Source organism: Cololabis saira, chromosome 2 (assembly GCF_033807715.1).
Source record: "Cololabis saira isolate AMF1-May2022 chromosome 2, fColSai1.1, whole genome shotgun sequence".
In the NCBI taxonomy this organism is placed as follows: Eukaryota; Metazoa; Chordata; class Actinopteri; order Beloniformes; family Belonidae; genus Cololabis; species Cololabis saira.
In genome coordinates this window covers 38,310,328-38,331,860 of record NC_084588.1, presented here as the reverse complement: position 1 = coordinate 38,331,860, position 21,533 = coordinate 38,310,328, and the positions used below count along the sequence as shown (strand labels likewise).

Sequence of the window (21,533 nt, the reverse complement as noted above, 5' to 3'; positions counted from 1 at the left end):
GATAAAACCAACAGTAGGACGAAAATATAAATGTATAAATACGTAAGTTAAATAATTAGACTAATTTAGAACAAAACAAAACAAAAATGCGAGGGGGGGGTCTAGAGACAGGTGATAACAGTAGATAGGCACATTATATGCTCACAGATCACCTAGTGGTTATATTCCAGTCCAAGGCACATCTCCCCTTATTTACAATGTCCCGGAGAAGCGGAGGTAGGTACCTCAGCAGGGCCGACCATGTTCTCTCAAACCAACTATCATCCCCTTTCATTCGCGCAGAAAGTCTTTCTAAGGGTAAAACCTTATATGCTTCCTGGTACCATTGTGTAAATGTCGGGGGCTTCTCACTTATCCACTGCTTTAAAATACATCTCCTAGCCAGAAACAGAAGTTTGTCACAAAGTTTGACATGAGATCTACTCAGAGACAATGTTTTCGAAGGCAAACCCAAAATGAAGAGGCCTGAATGACTTTAATTAATTAATTAATTAATTAATTAATTAATTAATTACTTTAAGCGAGAAAATTTTACTCAGTTCCTGGGCTACATTGCTCCAGAACCTTGAAATCAAGCGACAGTCCCAAAAACAATGAATGTACGTCCCAGTTGTCCGTTTACATTTGATGCAAAGAGGGGAGGTCCGTTTATCCATCTTATTAAGAATATAAGGTGTTATGTGGGATCTATGGAGTATCTTATATTGGGTTTCCCTCATCCGGTTGCAGATAAATGTGGTTTTGGTGGAGGCTATTGCCTCACACCAGTCATCTTCGATATATTGCCCACCAACATCGCGTTCCCACTTCTGTATAACCTTGCTTATATCTGATGGATCCATGGAATGGAACAGTGAATAGGAATGAGAGAGAAAATGTCTTGTGTCTGTTCGGTTCAATAAAAATAAATCTATATCGCTAAAAGTGTGGGTGCCTGCGTGGAGATTCTTCACCTTTGACAGAATAAAACTCCGGACTTGAAGATATGCATAGAAATGTCCAGACGGAATGTCATATTTTTGTTGAAGCTGCTGAAATGACATCAGTGTATTACCCTGGTATACATCCCGAATTAGCCTGATGCCTTTCACATGCCAACTATTAAACAGACTGCTTTCAACTCCCGGGGTGAACGCTTCATTCTTAGTCAGAGGTGTTAGTCCAAAGAGCAAGGCGCTTTTCCCAAAATGTTTTGTTATGGTTCGCCAGACTCTGATAGTATTGTGGATAATAGGGTTATGCTGAACGACTTTTGGTATGGTTAAAAGGCACCGGAGGACCTCATGGTCCGCGAGGGTCGATAGGGTAAAAGTAGTGCAGACAAATAAGAAGGCCCAAGACCATTAAGACACTTAAAAACTAGTAAAAGAACCTTAAAACCTTTTGCACATGTTAGACCAGATATCTCACAAGCACATTCATTTCTCGTTGGGGGATTATGTATTTTTAAATGTGAATAGAAGTTCTAAAATCTATGTCTGTACATGCTTTATTGATTTATGACACATTTGATTTCATCAGCGCGCTACCCAACCTACTGGTGTCAGCATAGATTACATCTAAAAATAGATTAAAATGCCTCACAACTGTGCTAATTAGTCTCACCCATATTTAAAGGGAGCTGGACGAGCCCTTAAGTGGTGTCTGATTGATTAGATAGATAGATAGATAGATAGATAGATAGATAGATAGATAGATAGATAGATAGATAGATAGATAGATAGATAGATAGATAGATAGATAGATAGATAGATAGATAGATAGATAGATAGATAGACTTTATTTATACATTTTGTTGTCATAGCAGTCCGGTACAAATGGAAATGGGTCAGAACATGCACAATGATTTTATAGCATAAATGATGATTCATCCTTACAATTCTGGTAGACAAATCATTGTAACATCAGAGCTAATCTTTTACCAACAATGTATCAGTCAGAACACTCTGTACAGGTCAAGGTCACAGCAGTTTTGGTTTAATCCAAGTGGCCAAGGCTAAATTTTCCATCAAAAGCTGAAACACAGACTGCTGGTCTCAGGCCAAGCTCCACCTGTACCCAGTGCAGCTGAGCTTTGGATGCGGCTGCAGCCGGAGCTCAGGCTGGGGCCAGCAGTCTTTGTTTCAGCTCTGGCTGTGCTCTTATCAGATGTTAGCAAGGATGGACCTTTGATCAGAGTGAATATAAGGTAACATTAGTCATGATCATAAGTTAGCAAGAGCTAAAATAGTCATTATTATGCTCTGATCAAGTTCACTGAAAGTGCTAAGATGCCACAATGATGACAGCGAGGTGTTTCACACCACAGACTGCATTAAAGCTGCCACTTAAAAAGCCACAACCCTGATTAGAAATTAATATAATTTTACTGAAAGGTATATAAATATTCACTCACTGTATAGTGGTAACTAAGGTGAAATGTATTTACTGTATGGATACGAAAACGTTTTGTTTATATACCTGGATGTAAGCATGCTTATTTCTGAAGTAAAACTCGACTTTTTAATCTCAGATCCCACCCCTCACCCCCACCCTGCACTTTTCTTCCTTCAGCTCTTAAAGCCACGCTACAGTAAATGAAACAGCTTTTTGCTGAATAAATTCTACTTAAACTGGCTTACCAAGACGGCTTTTTATTACTGTAAATGCACTCAGTCAGATGCTAAGCCCCTTGAATGTGTCAGAAACTTGGTCATACGGTTCCTGTTCTCAGGATTACCGAGTTCATATGCGTTTTTGGTGTTAGCAGATTATGGCTGCGTCTGTGGCCACTGCTCAAATTCTCATACAAGTCTGAGTTCAAAATCAATGAATCAATAAATGAATAAAATTGACAAAAAAAAACAATAACAAAAAACAAACAAAAACCCCAAAACCAAACCAAAACCATAACAAAAAACAAAAACACACACACCTAAGTCAAAAATCAGTATTACTGTACAGTAGGTCAGAAAGTTGAAGCACTAGATTGATTTCCTTTTTATTGATTATATCATTTTTGAGATGGGTAAGGGTAGGGCTGGAATGAAGCAGAAGCTAGACTTTTTAAAACACCTGCCCTTGAACTGGAAACATATATAATCTGTCACTCCATGAAAAAAATGGTCAGGAAATTAAGCTAAGATTGCAGTGTCAAATTCCCTGATGGGCATGGAGCACCAACGAAACCAGACGGGGGGAAAGTAAGGGGCAGAGCAGGACGGGAACGTCACACACAAACACACACAGATGTACAAGCACACAGCCGCAGTGGTGTCGTGTATCTTTATCAAAGAAGCATTGTGAATGTAGTAGGGTTAGTTAAGCACTGCCTCGCTGCCTTTGCTTTGCAGTCCACTATTCTATCCTCATGGTTTCGCAGGACTGCAACTGAGCAACTGAGATAAATGTATCAAAATATGGCTAAGAAACCATGCCGTGTTCATCAAATCAAATGATTTTCTCACATTTTAACTTCACTACACTTTCTCTCTCAATTGTTGTTACTCTCCTTGAGTCAGAGTAAAACTGTTAAAACTCTTGTATCAAAATTTCATGACTCGTGCATGCAGTGTGTCTCAAAATAGTTGCGTTTTACTAATTTTTTTCTCCTTGATGTTTTGCACTTGTGGTCTGATAGGTGCATTTCATTAACCTTGAAGCCTTGCATTTACCCATCCCCTTTTTCATTCATCCAGGATGTCCAATCAGAGTTGGGAACCTCCCACCAGGCGAGTGCTCTCAGTCTTATGGAGCCCCAGGTTTTCATTTGCATTGGACATTCCAGCAATCATTCTCTCAACTTAGTTCAGCATCACATAACGGTGCCGGGGTACTTTTTCTTCTTTCCTTTTTCCCTCTACATTCAAAGTTTATGGAGTATCACTGAGGTGGATTATCTAAAACGTACTTTATACGTAAGTGACAAATTTACTTGTCATCACAGGTCACATTATGTGCTCTTACATGTAGTTTGTCAATTTTGTCAATGTTCACAACCTTTTTGAAAAGTTGGATGCTTGTTTGATTATTCATTAACACTTTGTGAAGTTGAACATTAGCGTGGTGAGTAAAAGTAGTGGATAAGTCTTTGTTTTCAGCACGCTTTTTGTTTCAGACCTATTAAATTGGATTTCTATGAACCAGTGAAGAAAAGATTTATAATATTCACAGATTTACAGAACAGGACAAGAGGGTGGATGATAGCATTAGATGCATGTAGAGTCTTTCAGTGTAAGTAAGACATTTATTTGGATAAACGACCACAGATGGGAGCTTTTGTCATTGAAGAAAATACTCTTCCAGTCCAGCTACTATTGACAACAACTGCTTAGTCTTCAGTTTTTAATGCAGAGATACTTCAGAATCGAAATACACCTGTTGAATTAAATGTATGTATATACTAAATAAGTAAAATCTCACGTTAGCGGAATAGCCTTAAATGGTTTAAATAAACAATGGTTCCTAGAAGGTGTATGAATTCTAAATCTGTGCCTTTCAAAGTATTAAAACGAGCAGGATTAGAGGATTACCAATGTAAATACATTTCTCCTGGGCAGCCTTTTACTAAGTTGTTTTTCTTGAGTTAGCCTCATTGTTTAGTGAGATTTTTATTGTTTTTTATTGTAAGTAGTAAGGCAGAGTTTTATCTTTAAACTTTTGACTTGTGAAACGGCTTGTAAAAGTGACATTATAGATGACACCGTAAAAGTTAACGCGACTGATAACATTTTGTTTATTCAAGCCGACTGAAATGGAAACGCACAGCCTCAGGAAGAGGGAGTCGCGTAATGGTTCTGCAGACCATACCAAGCACAAGCAGAATGTGAAGGCCACAATGCTTCAAAAAGAGGTGAGTGTGCGTCTCTGCAAGCGTGTCCTGGTGGGTCCCTGAGAAAGAGTCCCATTAGTTTTTCTCATCATAGAACCCCCTCATTTGTACCTTTTTGGAGCAAGGAGTGCTGGAGCTGAGTACCAGCCAGTACCACAACATGTGTCTCTGCAAATTATCCCTGCAATCGTCCACTCAGTGGTGCTGTCTCAGCAATTTAAGCTCTGAGTCCTCAGATAAATTCAGAGGAACGGAGAGGGTCCTGAGAAGTAGTTCTGTTATCACATGCATACATTCATACATACCCCCAGCGACAAATTGCACAAACAGAAACACTGAAAAAGAAAGCTTATACTGAACAAATATAGATCAGTCTTTCATACCAGCATCAAAACAGCTTGTAAAAGAAATCCCTTCTGCATCGTGCACTTTTACAGTACCAGCACTCAAAATGAAGTTATATCCGAGTGTCTCTCCTCCTTATCCCTTTAGTTTTTCCAATTTTTGTCCATGCCTGTGAAAGGATAAGAACTTTTCAAAGAAAGGCACGGGAATGAGGGTATTGTTGATTTAATCTTAATGCTGCCGGTCAAATTGACCTTTAATAAATCTGCACACTTTAAAGAGACATGAGATACAGGCTACTGCTGTACATAAAACATTAGTGATACGTGAATGAGCTAATACAAAAACAGGGATAACACACGTATTTCTAACCAATAAGCAGCAAATAAAATATTGCCGCTGGAAGAACTATCTATAAAATAAATAGATAAATAAGTAGATACTTTCAAAAGAGGCCATGGTTCATGAATTTGTCTGGAGTTTTTTAGAAGGGTGGGTTTCACGCATTTTTCCCTTGACCTCTACATGCACCATATTGGCATTAGCTGACACTGCTTAACCCCAGTTAATCCAAAAAAGGGGCAAATGGCTGGAATGAACAGGGCTGGAGGCTGAAGTGGAATACACCCACTTTACCTCACCTACCACAAGTTAGTTTAGCTCATCCTGCACCTTACGGTCATTCTGATCAAATTTGTCCATTCAACCTAATTTCAGATGTCACTTCCAAAACAACATCCAAAATGAGTACTGACGGAGCCGTAACCAGGTTTGCTCAGCCATGGCCGTCTTTGTCCGCGGGCAGAGGTGGCTTCTGTCTGCTGCTTAGCTAAGGCTCACCTTCGGATCCTTCCGGGCCGACCTGTGAGGAGCTGGTTGTAGTGGTCTGCAGTGTTGGTCAAGTTACTTTGAAAAAGTAATTAGTTACTGATTACTGATTACTGAACCAAAAAAGTAATCCTGTTACTTTACTGATTACTTATTTTCAAAAGTAGTTAGTTACATTACTAGTTACTTTACTTAGTTACTTTTCACAAACATGATGCACAACCTGAATACACTTTACTGGAACAATATAAAACAATAGAACTTTCAGTTTAATTCTATTCTTTGTGCATATTCCACCATATAAAATTAAATGACAATAAGTAAATGAAACGGTCTATTTTTTAACTTGTTTTTATTATTTTCAGTCTTAAATTTATGCACATTGCGTCGGGCAAAATACAGCTCTCTCTGACTTGAACTACAATATAACCTGCAACAAGCTTCTTCAATTCAGCTGCACTAAGTCCCGTTGGTCTTACATCTAGTTTCACCTGTTTAGCAGCAGAGGTGGAGTCTGATGAGGCAGACGGCGCTGCAGCCCCAGTGGGGGAGGAGGAATCCGGGGGTCTCGCAACGAGCTTTCCTCTCACACAGACTTTACAGCGGACAAAAATGTTTTTATCACTTTTGACCGAGTCAAACTCAAAATAATGTCTTTAATTCCAGGCGTTAAACGCTGCATGCTCCTGCTCTCTCTCGCACTTCATGTCGTCTCTGGTTTACCACTGACTTTGTGCCGCTCATACGTCAGTATGAGCGGCACAAAGTCATGAGATATTTTCACAAGACAAATACTGCATTTAGTAACGCAGTAACGCAGCCTTCTTTCAGAAAAGTAAAGGTAATCTAATTACTGTTTTTGCAATTGTAATCCCTACTTGTTACTTGAAAAAAGTAATCGGATTACAGTAACGCGTTACTTCTAACGCGTTTCCGCCCATCACTGGTGGTCTGTTAGTCCAATCAAAAGGACAACAGAACACATGTCTAAACTAAGAATGGTTAGGAAGTGTCACATCTTCATTCACTACTCAGGTCAAGTCAAGACAGCACTAAGCACCAAGGAATTTAACATGATGACATCTAGCCTTTATCCATGCCCCTAATTATGCAAATATTTGTAAAGCCAGCCCCTAGTGGTCATTGGAGGAACTGAACATTTATACGTGGATTGTTCAAGAGTGGCAAGACAAATACAGCTGGACTGTGGCACATTCATTTTTTGGGCTTAAGGGTAATTGTCAATTTACCGAGGGAACCTCTCAAAGGGATTAATAAAGTAATCTGAATCTGAATCTGATTTCATTTTGCAAGCATATTCAAGGACAGTTTTGAAATGCTCGGTCTGTAAATTGAACAACTGCACAAAAAATAATAAGCTTACACAATGTTTTTTGTACAATCTCCATTTCAAAAATAGTTACCCTGTAAAATGTGAATAAAAACAGAAAAAAGGGTTTTTAAACGTCCCAACCCCATGTTTCACTAACAGTAGAACATAAGAAACATATCAAATGGTTTTAAATCGGGAACCAAAGGCACCAGTGGTTGGAATTTTGGGAGATGAACGTTGTCCTGTTTTTGTCCGTCAGGAGGTCTGAGCTGCTGAACAGCCCTGGGTCTTTGTTGCTCTATACTTTGTTTCATGATTCACCAAATGTGTTCAGTTGATTAAAGGTGACTGCTCAGGTCAGTTGAGTAACAAGACTCCTACTAACAAACCGTGCTTTTGTGATGGATGATCAGTTTAACATTGTCTTGATGGGAGACGCAGCACCTTCCCTGAAAAAGTCATTGTCTGGATGGAAGCATGTCACCTTTCACCATTTGTAGCTCCTTCTCAGATGTGGAAGCTGCTTATTCAGTAGGCCGTAATACCCTCCAAACCAAAAGAGATAAAGGCGTTTGAAGTGAGCGCTGATAACAAGGCCATTGGTCCCCCTCCTCTTTACAGCGGAGCCATTGTTTCTAAAATGAATTTCAAATTTTGATTCATCTGACCACAGGACAGTTGTTCACTTTGCCTTTACTTTTTTTTTTATCAGGTTTAGTTAGTTTAGGGCAGTCATGTGACTCCTTTGTGTCTATAACTGCCAGAGCTACTTCCTGTGGACCAAATAACTGATGAAGGTGTTTGGATGAACACCGAAACACCGTCTTGTGTTTTTGAGTATGTTTTAAGTCCAGTGTTTTTAAAATAAAATCCTTTTTAGAAGAACTTTCTACCTGGATAAATGAATCTCCACAGACATCAGGTTTAGTTGTCACTTTTTTGTACAATTTAGCTTTAATCCACATATATATGTGTATGGGGCAGAATGTCACACTGTGGGTGGAAGGAGGTTAAAAAAAAAAAAAAATTCACCTTTCTTCTGAGTCACTTACCTTTCTCATACTTGCACGTAGAACTGTCATTCAAACTTCTAAACGGAGGAAAACTTCTCTTCTCTCTCCAAACCTGAAACTGTTTTTTGCACACAGAGATCTCACATTTGCGGTCGCTTTTAATGATATTATTTACTGTACATGATGAGACACTCAATTTCACACTGAGGAACATTATTCTGAAATTGTGTCTCAATTCAAAGATGCAGATCATCTACCTGACCATCTTTACCTCTGAGAATCTCAGAGGCCCCTCTTAAATACGCTTTTCATGATAATCATCGTCCCTTACTTGTTACTAGTCACAATCTACCTGAAAATCGATGAGTATGTTGCCTCTCTGTGCTGAGGTGTTCAAACTGAACAAATAAAACTCCTTTCAGAGCCCCATCATGCACCAATCACACATGTCCATGCAGACGCCATTACTATATGGGATGGCATTTCACTATCCTGCAGGCTGTGATGGATCACAATCTATGATAAGCATGGACGATAAGCCCTGATCTGATGTCACCATGTGACGAGCTGAGAGCTTTCACTGGGTGGATGATAAGATCACATAAACAAAAAATAGAGATATGAAAGGGTAGCTGTCAGAAAACTGTGGGATCACAAAAGTCGCTCCAAATCATCTCTCTTTTGACCCAATTTGTTGAATGAGACGCAGGACAACGGAATACTGGGACCTGTTTGTATAGAGCTGGTTCTGTAAAGGCTTTTAACCCTCCTATTGTCCTCATTTTCTGAATACACCCCGTGTCCTCTGGGTCAAAATGACCGGTCTTCAGTAAACCCCCATTAAAAGAGCCTTAATTGAATTTTAAACACCAAATTTAATCTTGCTTGAAGAAACAACTTGTCATTCATCACAAAATGCGTGAATGCTTAAGTTTTCCCTCTTCATTTGTATTTCTATAGGTAAAGAAAAAAATGTGCAAAAAGGAGTTTTGAATGCATTTTTATTCACCCCAATAACTCAGTTTTTTTTTTTTTCTCCAGTGAACAATTTTAGATAATATACAATAAAAAAAAAGAAATATAACATATCCCATTCAACTAATTAGCACATATAGGGCAGTATGCAAGTGCACAGCCTTTGCAGATATATTTATTACATCTGCAGCACACAGTATAGTCCTTCTTTTGAGGGGAGAACTGACATCTCTTCCTCCTACTTGCCCTAGCGGGGGAAGTTACATTTTAAGTTAAAAAAATATAATTTTGGGGGGGGGTTTCAACACAATGGTGGGTCATTGTGCCCAGAGGACAACAGAAGGTTAAACAATTTAAACACGGAACCATACTTTTAACCTGGATGAAAAAAAAAGTAAATTACAAACAAACCCAAAGGTCTCCACTTTTATTTGGCATTTAATGGACTAGTGGCACTAAAAGTACTTTACAACACACTGTAAACTCCTTTGCACAACAGAGCAGCCATGCAAGGAACCAAGTACATTTTTGAGTTCAGAGTCAAATCCAAAGACACTCACTCACTTGATCAAGGAAGAACAAAAACTCTTAACATGGCAAGAATTGGACAGGCCACTTTAGCACTTGCTATCCCGCGCCTTGTCAATATTTCTATGTAACAAACTGAAAACTTTTGATAACTTGGAAAAATTAAAAATGAAACAACATAACGTACTTAACATAGACTGGCATCCTGATCAGGGTGTGAATCTCAATGGGTTGGAATATGCTCCAACAGCTCCTGTGTTCCCGATCCGGATTTACGTGCATATAGGAGATGAATGAACGTTCACGTATGATGGTGTTTGTTTACTTGGAGCGGTAACAAATTATTGTCAATAACATCAAGTTCTTCAAACTGTTTCTGGAGGAGTCTCTGTCTTTATTCGTCTTGAGAACAGATGGGTGACTTGACTGATCAGGGACTTCTTTCTGGGGGGGTTGCCCACTCAGTTCTTTGGTTATGAATGTCCATATTTCAAAAATGTGCATGAAGCACAAAAAACAAAAAAAATGAAATAAAAAAAGAAATCAAAATGAATGGCAAAAAGTGACACTGTAACATAGGGCTGCACGATTAATCGTTAAAAAATCGCGATCTCGATTCATGCTTGAACGCGATCTCATTTCCAAATGACGACGATTTAAATTTTTTTTTTTTTTTTTTTTTAAAAGATGGCTGCATAAAAAAAGGACTAGGCCTATGTTCTAGGTTGTTGTAGTCCTGTCATGGTCAACTATCATGTTGTCATGTTTGTTATATTTTGTTAATGATTGTGGATTACATTTGGAGAAACATCTACCTTTCTCATCACCTGACACATATTGCACATAAATATTGTTAAAATTGTTATTGTTAAAATTATTTAAAGACAAGAGAGATGTTTATTGTTTTTATGTTCAATGTCAGCGGTTACAGCAAAAAGCAGCCAGAGGAATAATTTGTTGCCTCAGAACTACAGGATCTGTTACAAGTCCCCTTTCTGAAAGGGTGTTCAACTCAGGGGGGAACAAATATTGTTCAAAATTGTTATTATTGTTTTAATTATTCAAAGGTTTGTGTAAAGAAGACAAGAGATGTTTATTGTTATTATATTTTTGTTCAGCTGTTGCAAAGTAAAAGTAATAAGTGCAATAAATTTCATATTGGAAAAAAATCGTGAGAGAATCGTGATCTCAATTCTAAGCAAAAAAATCGTGATTCTCATTTTGTCCAGAATCGTGCAGCCCTACTGTAACAGTTCAAAGACCATATCAAAGTTAAAGCTTCCTGAAAACAGCTGCTGGCTTTATTCTAAAATCTGTATGGAATAACATAAACCTGTTTTTATTTTTATTTTTGTTTGCTCAGATTGGACTGGTGAGCGGCATTTGCATGATCGTGGGGACTATGATTGGTTCGGGTATCTTCATCTCTCCAAAGTCTGTTTTGCTGTACTCCGGCGCAGTGGGACCCTGCCTCCTCATCTGGACTGCCTGTGGAGTGTTGGCTACTCTGGGTGAGACCAGACTTTTAAACTGCAAAAGAGTGGGGTCTAATCTCAAATGAATGGTGGTCGACAAAAAATAACAAACAGCCATCCAGTTAGTGTGAATTCAAGAGTTTCTATGGAGCCTTGAAATGGCACGACGAGCGATGGACCAAAAACCACAGACAGTATACTGTAATGTTGGTGACACTGCTCTCACTATTAAATCACTATTTTTGGTCATTTCAGATCATACGAACAAAAGATATTTCATTTATTTTTGCTAGTCAATTTCATTTTGTTTATCTCTAAAATGACAACCAGACCTCTATTTTATCGATTCTTGACATTTCACTTTCCATCTATAAGGCATCATCAGTTCATGTTCCCAGCACTAACCTGAGCAACAACGTATTGCCCTGTACGAAGAAAAATGGGTTTCAAAACCACTCCCCCGAAACCTGCCAATTATTTCTTCTTATTCTTCTTCTTCTTCTTCTTCTTAAGTCATGTTTCTGCTTTGTGATTGCTCCTCCTAGATGCCTCCAAGCCAAGAGGCATTCAACTCTGTCTCTTTATAAGTTTATAAGATAAGGTTTCTCTTTGCACAAGTTTTGAGTGGGATTTGTGAATGCAGCTTTGACTTGTAACACTTGAAGATTTTAGCAAATTAATAATTTTGCCCATCTGGTTATATCAGTTACTGATGTCAACTGATATAACGATGATGTAATGATGTGTGAGGGATTGGACGTCACAGATTCTTTCCATTTAATTCGTCCAGATTCTATGAATCCTTTAAAGATGTAAATATGGGCTGTAGAAGAAGATATATGAAAATCACACTTCCTTTACATTTTGATGCAGCCACATTGTCTATGAATAACCCTTAAAAATACCTCAAAACATCGAGCCGTGTTTTCTTCTGCTCTCTTAAGCTTACCAAATTATGCATTTGAAATACAAACAGGAAAACTCTTTCCTTGAACCACTGTGTCCTTTTAGTTTTGAATGGCACTGTGTTGTTTTATCATTTTATCAGGAAAATACAAAGTCCACCATTTCATCACATAGAAAAGCCCTGCTTTGATAATGATCATAGTTCTGCAATGAAACTTTGTTTGGTTCCTCCCAGAAAGGAAGACCAACAGCATTTTGACAAAGAGACACAATGATAAAGAGATAACATATCGATACAGATAAGATATTGGTAAAAATAGAATAACAACTTTAAAAATATTGAACCTTTGTAAACAAGAGAGCTGGATAATGTAGAGTGGTTGGTATTCGCTGTAAGAATAAATGTTAGTCTGGGTCAAACAGTGGTAGCTCTGTTAGCTGTCAGTGCTGCTGCGGTAAATCTTTGTACGGGAGTTTGACGAGTGCAGACTCATGACACGTTACAAACACAGATACAGTTCTCACTAATTAAGGGGGGGACAACAAATCATTAGGCTGAGTTTACACAGTTCACTCTGGCATTAAATTTTTTCTGATTTTTTATTATAAAATATACAAGTTCAGGGTTAGAATGGATATGAACATTTCTGGGGAAATAATGTGAAATACTTTTAGAAATAATAGACATTGGAGTAGATTGGACATAAAATCTGCTGAACAAATGCACTTGTTATTACAGGACAACAGGAGGTGGAGGCAGGTAGAAAAATAAGGACTTCCTATACCAAAAAATGAATTTAATGTCTTTATCGTCATTGTAACAAGTATGATGAGACTAAAAGCTGCCACCCAATCTGTAAATCAATCCAGAGACATACAATAAAAGTAGCTATAAAACAGGTATAAAACAAACATACAGCCATTGCTCACCATCACGTGTACATTCTGGTACAAACATTGGTACATTAGATATGTTTTTCAGTTTTGAGTATGGTGACTGCAGGTGGATCAAAACTGTTTTTGAAACTGTTTGTCCTTGTTTTAATTGTTCTGTCTGCCGAACTCAACCTGATCTCACAAAAATCCGTGAAATGTCCACGACCTCTCACCACTATTTTCCGTGGCACCAACACGGAAATGGTATAATTCCGTGTGAGCACCACGGATATTGTACCTATGCGAAGTCAATGGACTCTGTTGTCGTGATATATACACGGATTATTACATTATTATTATTTATATATTATTCTTTATTATAGTGGCTAAGTTATGAGTTTTTGACACGCACTGTTTGTTACTGTCAGTTTGTAAAAGCATGTTTTTAACGCTGTTTCAACAGTGTTTTAATGGTGTTTTGATGATTTTTAACAGTATTTTGACGGTGAGTATTTAACTGTGTTTTCTAGTATTTAACTTAAATTCGAGTATTTAACCATGTTGTTTGCTGTCGCCATGACGATGGAGGTGGCGTAAGTGATGTGAAATTTTTAGCAAAAAACACAAGCGTTTCCTACTTCTAACCAATCATAAGTGATGCCTAACCTAACAAGACCTTAACCAGAGCGTCGTCCAGTCACAAAATATCATTTTTAATTGATTTTGAACCAGGGAGTGGAGACAGGCGATATTTAAATTAATTGTTTTAACCATTCCGTCAAACACAGGGAATTCTCTGGGCGTTCCCTCTACGTCATAGAGTGACGAGCAGAGATCCTGATCACGTGACGAGTGCCCCGATCGCGGATGTGTTTTTTTTTTTATTTATAAACTTTATTTAACATTTAAATTTATGGAACGCGGATGTGTAGTCATTGATTACTGTTGCTATGGATGTGGAAGTAAACCGTTAAATATATTGTGCTTTTGAACGGTAAATATTAAAATAAACCGTACACATGTACAGGTACATTTACAACTTATATTGAATCACTGTGAATACTTCAGTCAGTTACATGATGTTAAATAAAGTATCCTAAATAAACAAACATATTAACAATTCCTTAACATACATCATCTCTATAAAATGTAGTTACTATTTCAGATGCACTACATAATAGATATATTCAATTGATATATGTTTTTTAAAACGTTTGTATACGTTAGGGTTAGTGGTGTTAGTGCCACGGAAAATAGTGGTGAGAGGTCGTGGACATTTCACAGATTTTTGTGAGATCAGGTTGGCCGAACTATTTACTGATAAATCTACAATCTGCATTTCTGTCTGTGGCGTGAGGTTATGGAATGCATTACCGGAAGAATTAAAATATAGCAAAAATGTGTTGAATTTTAAAAAAAAAAGTATAAATACAGTACATGATGATGGATAAGTACAGACTTGTTCTCGGGTAATGGAATGATGTCATAAAGAAAAGAAACAAAAGGATGGGTACATTGATTATTATTTTGATAAACACTTTGATAAACACACAGTAATCCCTTTTCTAACATATGTGTGTACAGATACATGCATGTATGTAAGTGTAAGCATGTGTAGTGTACATATGTATGTGGATATGTAATGTGCTTGTATATATGTATGTACATGTATGGATATATGTGTAGGTACGTCATAAGCAAATAGGTATGCATGTATATGTACATATGCTCTTTGTTGTTGTTAGCTATTATTCATTTGTGTTTATTTCATATAAGGAAAATGTTTCAAACATGTCAGACAAAAGAACATTTTCATTCATTCACATCACTGCCATGGAGTGAGCGTGCTGTGGGATGGTGGTTAATGATCGGTTCTGATTTTAAGAATAACTAGAGAAGTGTCATAAATCATAAAGGTTTAAGCTTTTCGTTTGTTTCACAAGCCCCTTCTTCTCTCATGTTCTTTCTTTCTGCTTGTGTTTGATTGCATGCTTGACTGCGCAGGAGCACTGTGCTACGCCGAACTTGGTACCATGATCACCAAATCGGGTGGGGAATACTCCTACTTAAAAGAGGCTTTTGGCCCCATTGTGGCCTATCTCTACTCCTGGACCACCGTCATGGTGCTGAAGCCCTCCGCCTTTGCCATCATAACTCTCAGCCTTGCAGAATACGCCTGTGCTCCTTTCTACCCCGGCTGCAGTCCTCCCATTGTGGTTGTCAAGAGTCTGTCAGCAGTAGCTATAAGTAAGTAAAGGCTTATAAACAATAAACTGCAACTTTTTGTCTTATTTTTTTGTATTGAAAATGCTGTCAGACTTGTTAATTGTTCAAAAATTGTTGAATGAGTAGTTTTGAATAAAGAAATGAATAACTTTATGGATGTTACTCAAGAGTAAAAGAGCCACACGGTAGGGTGAGAGGGAATGCAGTTCAAATTGACTTCAGTGATGACTGAAGATGTTCATATAGTGGCTGTTGTTAATGAAACCCAACAGATTTACAAATAGTATCTTATTTTTGAAGGGAAATTAATACAACTGTCTGTGCAAGAATGCTGTCATATCTATTACAAAAAAACGTCCTGCTCATTCGTAGTGACAATCGTCACCGTCAACTGTTTGAGTGTCAAACTGGCAAGTTATGTGCAGAACTTCTTCACGGGAGCCAAACTTCTCATCATCCTCATCATTGTGGTAGCTGGCATTGTTCTTTTGGCACATGGTGAGTCATCTTATGCTTCCCAATGTTCATGTTTTCACACACTTTGCTTCCAAAACACCTCTCCTATGACAAGTCAGTACGGTAATTAATAATAATGATTTGATTTGTTTTTGCTATCTTGTTCTGGTGTCCAGGAAACACTGAGAACTTATCAAATAGTTTTGAAGGATCAACAACGTCTGTTGGAGCAATTGGACTTGCACTTTATAATGGACTCTGGGCTTACGACGGATGGTAACAAGTAACACTAACTTCACTAAACTGTTTTTTTGCAGAGACTGTGTAGGATGATCACATTTCTCATCACACTGCAAGTGGTTGACTCATTTTCACCCTGCAGGAGCATCGTTCCTTCTCTATCTCCAGAGGAAAGAGATCTCATTGGGACGATTACATTTGACAAGCTTTGACTTGATTTCATACATCTTTCAGATTACTTTCAATTTCAGTGCTTCCTTTTTCAATTCACGGTGCATTTCTCTCACAGATATTTTTATTCTTTAACAATTGTTACCTCCATCTCATAAAGCACTTGAGCTTCATTAGTACAACCACATAGACGTCATCAGACCTGCACTCATATTTATGATACACCAAGGAATGATACATAACATGTCATAGGTCCTGTAAGAAAAGGAAATCACATGTTACATGTTATGGGGGTCAATATTCTTTCTAGTCACTTATAGGTTCTTATGACCTGACAGAGAATTGGACATAATCAATAATTGCATGCTCCAGTCTGAGAGGAGATTAGATCTACAAGGCCATGTTAGGCATCAGTAAGATATGATTACCATGGTACTTTTCCAGAACCTGCTGTAAACTCAGTTTTAATGTGTAAACTACTTGGGCCATATCGTTTTATTGGACAAACCCTCTGCGATTTCACCCACAGGTTTTTCTAAAGATTCAATTTGGAGCCAGTTTTTCAGGCAATACTTTAGTTTCCACAAACTCGATGTTGTAGCTCGACTTAGCTCCTGCCGACCTGTTATTCTAACTGGCATTACTGTACAGTCATTGTAAACTAACCTAGTCAGTAGTTATACCAAAACAACAACCACAAAGAGCTGGAGCTGAAATGAGGACAGGACCCGACTCCCTGCTGTGATTCACTGGCTGTAGCTCGTTATTGGTCTGTACGTGGCGTGTTTTCAGGGGGTGGTACTTCCCAAACATGAAAACTAGGACAACTTCCTGTTTAACAATGAAAACAGTGATTATCACGATGAAGTGACAGACACTGCTCAGCGAAAACTGCTCAGCGAAAAACTGACAGGCAGACGAAGTCTAGCAGTTTAACATTTCAAAGCTTCCTTGATTGGACTTACCAAAGTTTTGAATGAGTTTATCAAAATAAATCACATCAAAATTGCACAGATAATTAAGACATCTGTGTTCCTTTTAGGTTTCTGATAAGGCTCGTTAAACTGGGGCCTTTTTGGGCTCAAAGCAATTCAGTGCGGACAATGATCAGTTCATCATAACCCACAACATGACCTACATTCATTGTATGTTATCCTACTATTTTCCCAGGAATCAACTGAATTTCATCACTGAGGAGCTGAAAAATCCATACAGGTGGGAACTTTGTAAAAGTCCTTGTGTTTAAAAAATTACTTTAGAAATACGTATAGTATACATGCAGTTGTCAAGTCCAAAATTAGTTAATAACATTTAAAAAATTCTAAATATTCAAATAGATTATACAAACGCTGCAAATCTAACAAGAACGTACACTGCTAAAATGTGCAGTTAATCTTGACTGAACAAAAAAGATTTAGAGAAGAGATTTTGCATCAGTGTTGAATCCTGTTAAAATGTGCATTCAAAAAAAATCTTCAAGTTTTATAATTTGTCAATTAATCTCAGAAACTTGCCTCTGGCCATCCTCATCGGGATCCCTTTGGTCACTGTATGCTACGTGATGGTCAATATCGCTTACTTCACCGCAATGACCACGACCGACCTGCTGTTGTCTCCAGCTGTTGCTGTGGTAAGGAGAGCTGAGCGTCGTCATGGACGACCACAGAGTCACTGACTGAAAAATAGAGTCATAACTGGATAAGGTGGCATAACATGAAATATTAAGATACATTAATGACAATAATAAAAAAAAAACATTGATAATTCCACATGTAGGATTCTAAGCTTTAGCTTTAGCTTTAATCTCAGTAACAGCCCGTTTATTCCACTCCCTTGTCTTTCTGAAGGATTTGTTTGTGCCTCCATAGACTTTTGGGGACAGAGTCCTTTACCCTATGTCTTGGATTGTTCCTCTTTTTGTTATCTTCTCAACATTTGGCTCTGCTAACGGAAGCTGCTTCACCGCTGGAAGGTAAAACAGCCTGTTCACACATTAAACATAACATACAGGACTGTCTCAGAAAATTAGAATATTGTGATTTTCTGTAATGCAATTAAAAAAAAAAAAAAATGTCATACATTCTGGATTCATTACAAATCAACTGAAATATTGCAAGCCTTTTATTATTTTAACATTGCTGATCATGGCTTACAGTTTAAGAAAACTCAAATATCCTAACTAAAAAAATTAGAATATTCTGGGAATCTTAATCTTAAACTGTAAACCATAATCAGCAATATTAAAATAATAAAAGGCTTGCAATATTTCACTTGATTTGTAATGAATCCAGAATGTATGACATTTTTGTTTTTTTAATTGCATTACAGAAAATAAAGAACTTGATCACAATATTCTTATTTTCTGAGACAGTCCTGTACATTTCCTAAAAGAAAATACATCTCATCCTGTGTGTGCAGAACTGCATGATGCCTATATTTGTGTGAGAGAACATTGAAAGACTTTCAGTGGTAGAAGGGAAGATATACAAAACTGTAAAAGAAATGAAAAATTGTTCACCGTTTTTTCTTTTTCTAGACTGATTTATGTATCTGGCAGAGAAGGTCACATGGTGAAAATCTTATCCTTTATCAGTGTGAAGCGCTACACTCCCTTGCCGGCTCTCATGTTCGGTGTGAGTACAACGCATGTGAAACGTTCCCTTGTGTACCTGTTTTGTGTTTACTTGTGTTCACAAATCACAAAGTTGGACTTGCACAAATTAAATAGAATTTGTGATTAAACAAATTTGATCTTCGTTCGTTCGTGCAAGTCCAACTTTGTGATTTCCCTTTGTTTCAGGGTATGTTGTCTCTTTGCTACATCCTGCCGGCAGACATAAACACCCTCATTAACTACTTCAGTTTTGCCCAGTGGGGGTTCTACGGGCTGACAGCCCTGGCTCTCATAGTGATGCGTTTCACCAGGAAAGAACTCCATAGACCTGTAAAGGTGAGATTCACTGATCGAGCATTTGCCTGTTGTCTTGCTGCACAAGTGATATCAAGTGGTGATCCGGGGATGTCAATAATGTTTATGAGCTGTGATAAACACTTGTGTGTGTGTGTTGGTTTGATTGTCTGAAGGTGCCGATTGTCATCCCTGGCCTGATGGTCCTGGTGTCTTGCTATCTCGTCCTAGCCCCGATCATTGACAAGCCAAAGCTGGAATATCTTTACTGCGCTATCTTCATCTTGAGCGGACTCCTTATTTACTACCCCTGTGTCCACCTGAAAGTCAGCTGGATTCACAGACTCATGAGTATGTTCACATTTGTCTAAGGAGTCATTATTTGCCTGATTCTTATAGCTGTGATAACAAGAGAGCTAAACACCTAGTGCTGATGCTGATGTGATCTTTGGCCCCCGTTCCTCTGTAGGACCCATCACCATGCATCTCCAGCTGTTGTTGGAAGTAGCTCCCCCAGAGGAAACTGTGGAAGAAGATGATCAAAAGTTGTGAAAGGATGGGAATATGGTGTGCTGAGGTGGGGCTCTCCTTCGAAAAGCTGCATGAATAAAACAGCGTGCATGTTCAGGAACCTGTACCACGATGAGCTAAAAATCACCTGAAATCTGTGGACAAGGCTAAGAAAAGTCATGTATCTCTGTGATGAGGGTATGATTTTCTTATTTTAAGATTCTGTTTATAGCATCTCTGTGAAAATGTGTATCACATACTGTAGGCAATCACTTTAATCATATTTTAATGGAATCAGATTGTAAAACATCTTTCACTTATCAAACACAGCTTGCTTTAGCTATGCATGAATATGGAGTAAAGGAGCTAAGGGATGTGGTAAACACTTTTAAAATGCATTAAGGAAGGCTTAGAAGATCATGCAAAATGATGTGGAGATGTTTTTTTTTTAAAATGTTTCTCCTGAGGATAGACATCGAAACAACAGAGATCCTTTCATGGTGTATGCACATATTGTAACAATATTGTTAGAAAGAAAGTTGCATATTGTAACATGTGTTTCTTCCCACTGAGTCTCAGTATACTGAAGTAATGTACTGTTTTCTGGGGGGGTGTTTATTAAAGATATTACTTTTTTTTAGCACAAAGATGGTTTGCAATCGCTACTTAAGTCACATTTCTTTTGAAAAACACTGCAAATACTTTCTCTCACATTTTAAATTCTGTTGTGCTCAAGTGGTCAAAGCTACGTGCAAGTGAAAACAACTTCCCTCGGCTTTACCGTTTGGAGGTCACCACATCAGATCATCATGCTCCTCATATTGATTTGGTATAGGTTTTACATTGGATTCCCTTCCTGACACAGCCATCCCATTTATCCAGCCTTGTGAACCCTTAGAGCCTGGCTGGCTTTTTGGAATGAGACAAATTAGGGTTCAGAGTCCTGCCCAAGGCTGATTTGGGTAGTGTTGCTACGATTACTCCACAGCTACACTCTTTAAATGTGGTGTCAACAGCCACTGCTTTTAAAGGGGAGGCCTATCCCAGCCACTACGGGCCACAAATCATTTGTCTCATAGTGCCAGTTCCAGGCCAGGATAAATGAGGAAGGCTGGGACGTCTGGACATCTGACATAAAACCTATGTCAAATCAATATACAGACTGCCATACAATGATCTGCTGTGGTAACCACTCAATACATCAATAAATATACATTTTATTTGGGTTTCATTAACTGTTGGTAACTGGTTATTGCTCTTATTGCAAATGCATGTCAAGGACTGTAACTGGTCATGTCTGACATCAGGCAACTGCAAAATCAGTCATTATTAGGGATGCAGACAATGATGATTATCAAGTTGAATGTCTTTCTAAGCGCTTTGAGGTTTCAAGGTTTCGTGTGTATCAAATAAACATGACGAGTGTTCTCAAAGTTCCTTGTGGGGATACTATAAGGACATTTTGCTGAAAGCAGGAAACAGTCTGTGATGTACTGCTGCTTTCTCTGATAATCACAGCTTTGAAGTCTGTTCAAACACAAACTAATTCTGTGACGTTTAAAAAAAATTAGCTGATTCATTACCTTCAGAAATGTATTTGCAATAATATATTGATGATCAAACAAACTAAAGACAGAGCCAGTACCAACACCACTTGCTTGATTACATAAACTGCAGAACTTTACCACAGAGCCAGTGAGGCATGATGAAGTTGTTTTCACTATACAGTAACGTGACTACGTTTGTCCAGCAGGGGGCAGCAGAAGGCTGTTTTAGACTACAATGGCAAGTTCTGCACTGTCACCATCAAACTTTTCATGACATTTTAGAAAACTTCCCACTCAGGCCACCTGTTGGAGGGATATCCACCAAATGCTCCATTGCAACTGGCACGTCTGTCGGATCGGCTTTACACATCTTATCAACTTTCTCT

At 38.2% G+C, this 21,533-nt stretch overlaps 1 protein-coding gene across 1 annotated transcript; it reads left to right on the top strand.

The window, feature by feature from the left end:
- Nucleotides 1-3,762: 3,762 nt before the first annotated feature.
- On the top strand, nucleotides 3,763-20,247 carry slc7a9 (solute carrier family 7 member 9). Its single transcript, XM_061745130.1, has 13 exons — nucleotides 3,763-3,896; nucleotides 4,724-4,831; nucleotides 11,196-11,343; nucleotides 15,094-15,336; nucleotides 15,688-15,813; nucleotides 15,948-16,047; nucleotides 17,353-17,397; nucleotides 17,689-17,812; nucleotides 18,051-18,154; nucleotides 18,719-18,815; nucleotides 18,983-19,132; nucleotides 19,267-19,441; nucleotides 19,560-20,247. Exons 2-13 carry the CDS (start codon nucleotides 4,733-4,735, stop codon nucleotides 19,640-19,642), a joined length of 1,494 nt encoding a protein of 497 aa, XP_061601114.1. The 5' UTR covers nucleotides 3,763-3,896; nucleotides 4,724-4,732; the 3' UTR covers nucleotides 19,643-20,247.
- Nucleotides 20,248-21,533: the final 1,286 nt, after the last annotated feature.

Bases quoted from the DNA above. Each gene is read 5' to 3' on its own strand.
- slc7a9 (XM_061745130.1), top strand. From the start codon at position 4,733: ATGGAAACGCACAGCCTCAGGAAGAGGGAGTCGCGTAATGGTTCTGCA. The intron at 4,832-11,195 runs GTGAGTGTGCGT...TTGTTTGCTCAG, and splicing joins CCACAATGCTTCAAAAAGAG to ATTGGACTGGTGAGCGGCAT. The intron at 18,816-18,982 runs GTGAGTACAACG...CCTTTGTTTCAG, and splicing joins TGCCGGCTCTCATGTTCGGT to GGTATGTTGTCTCTTTGCTA.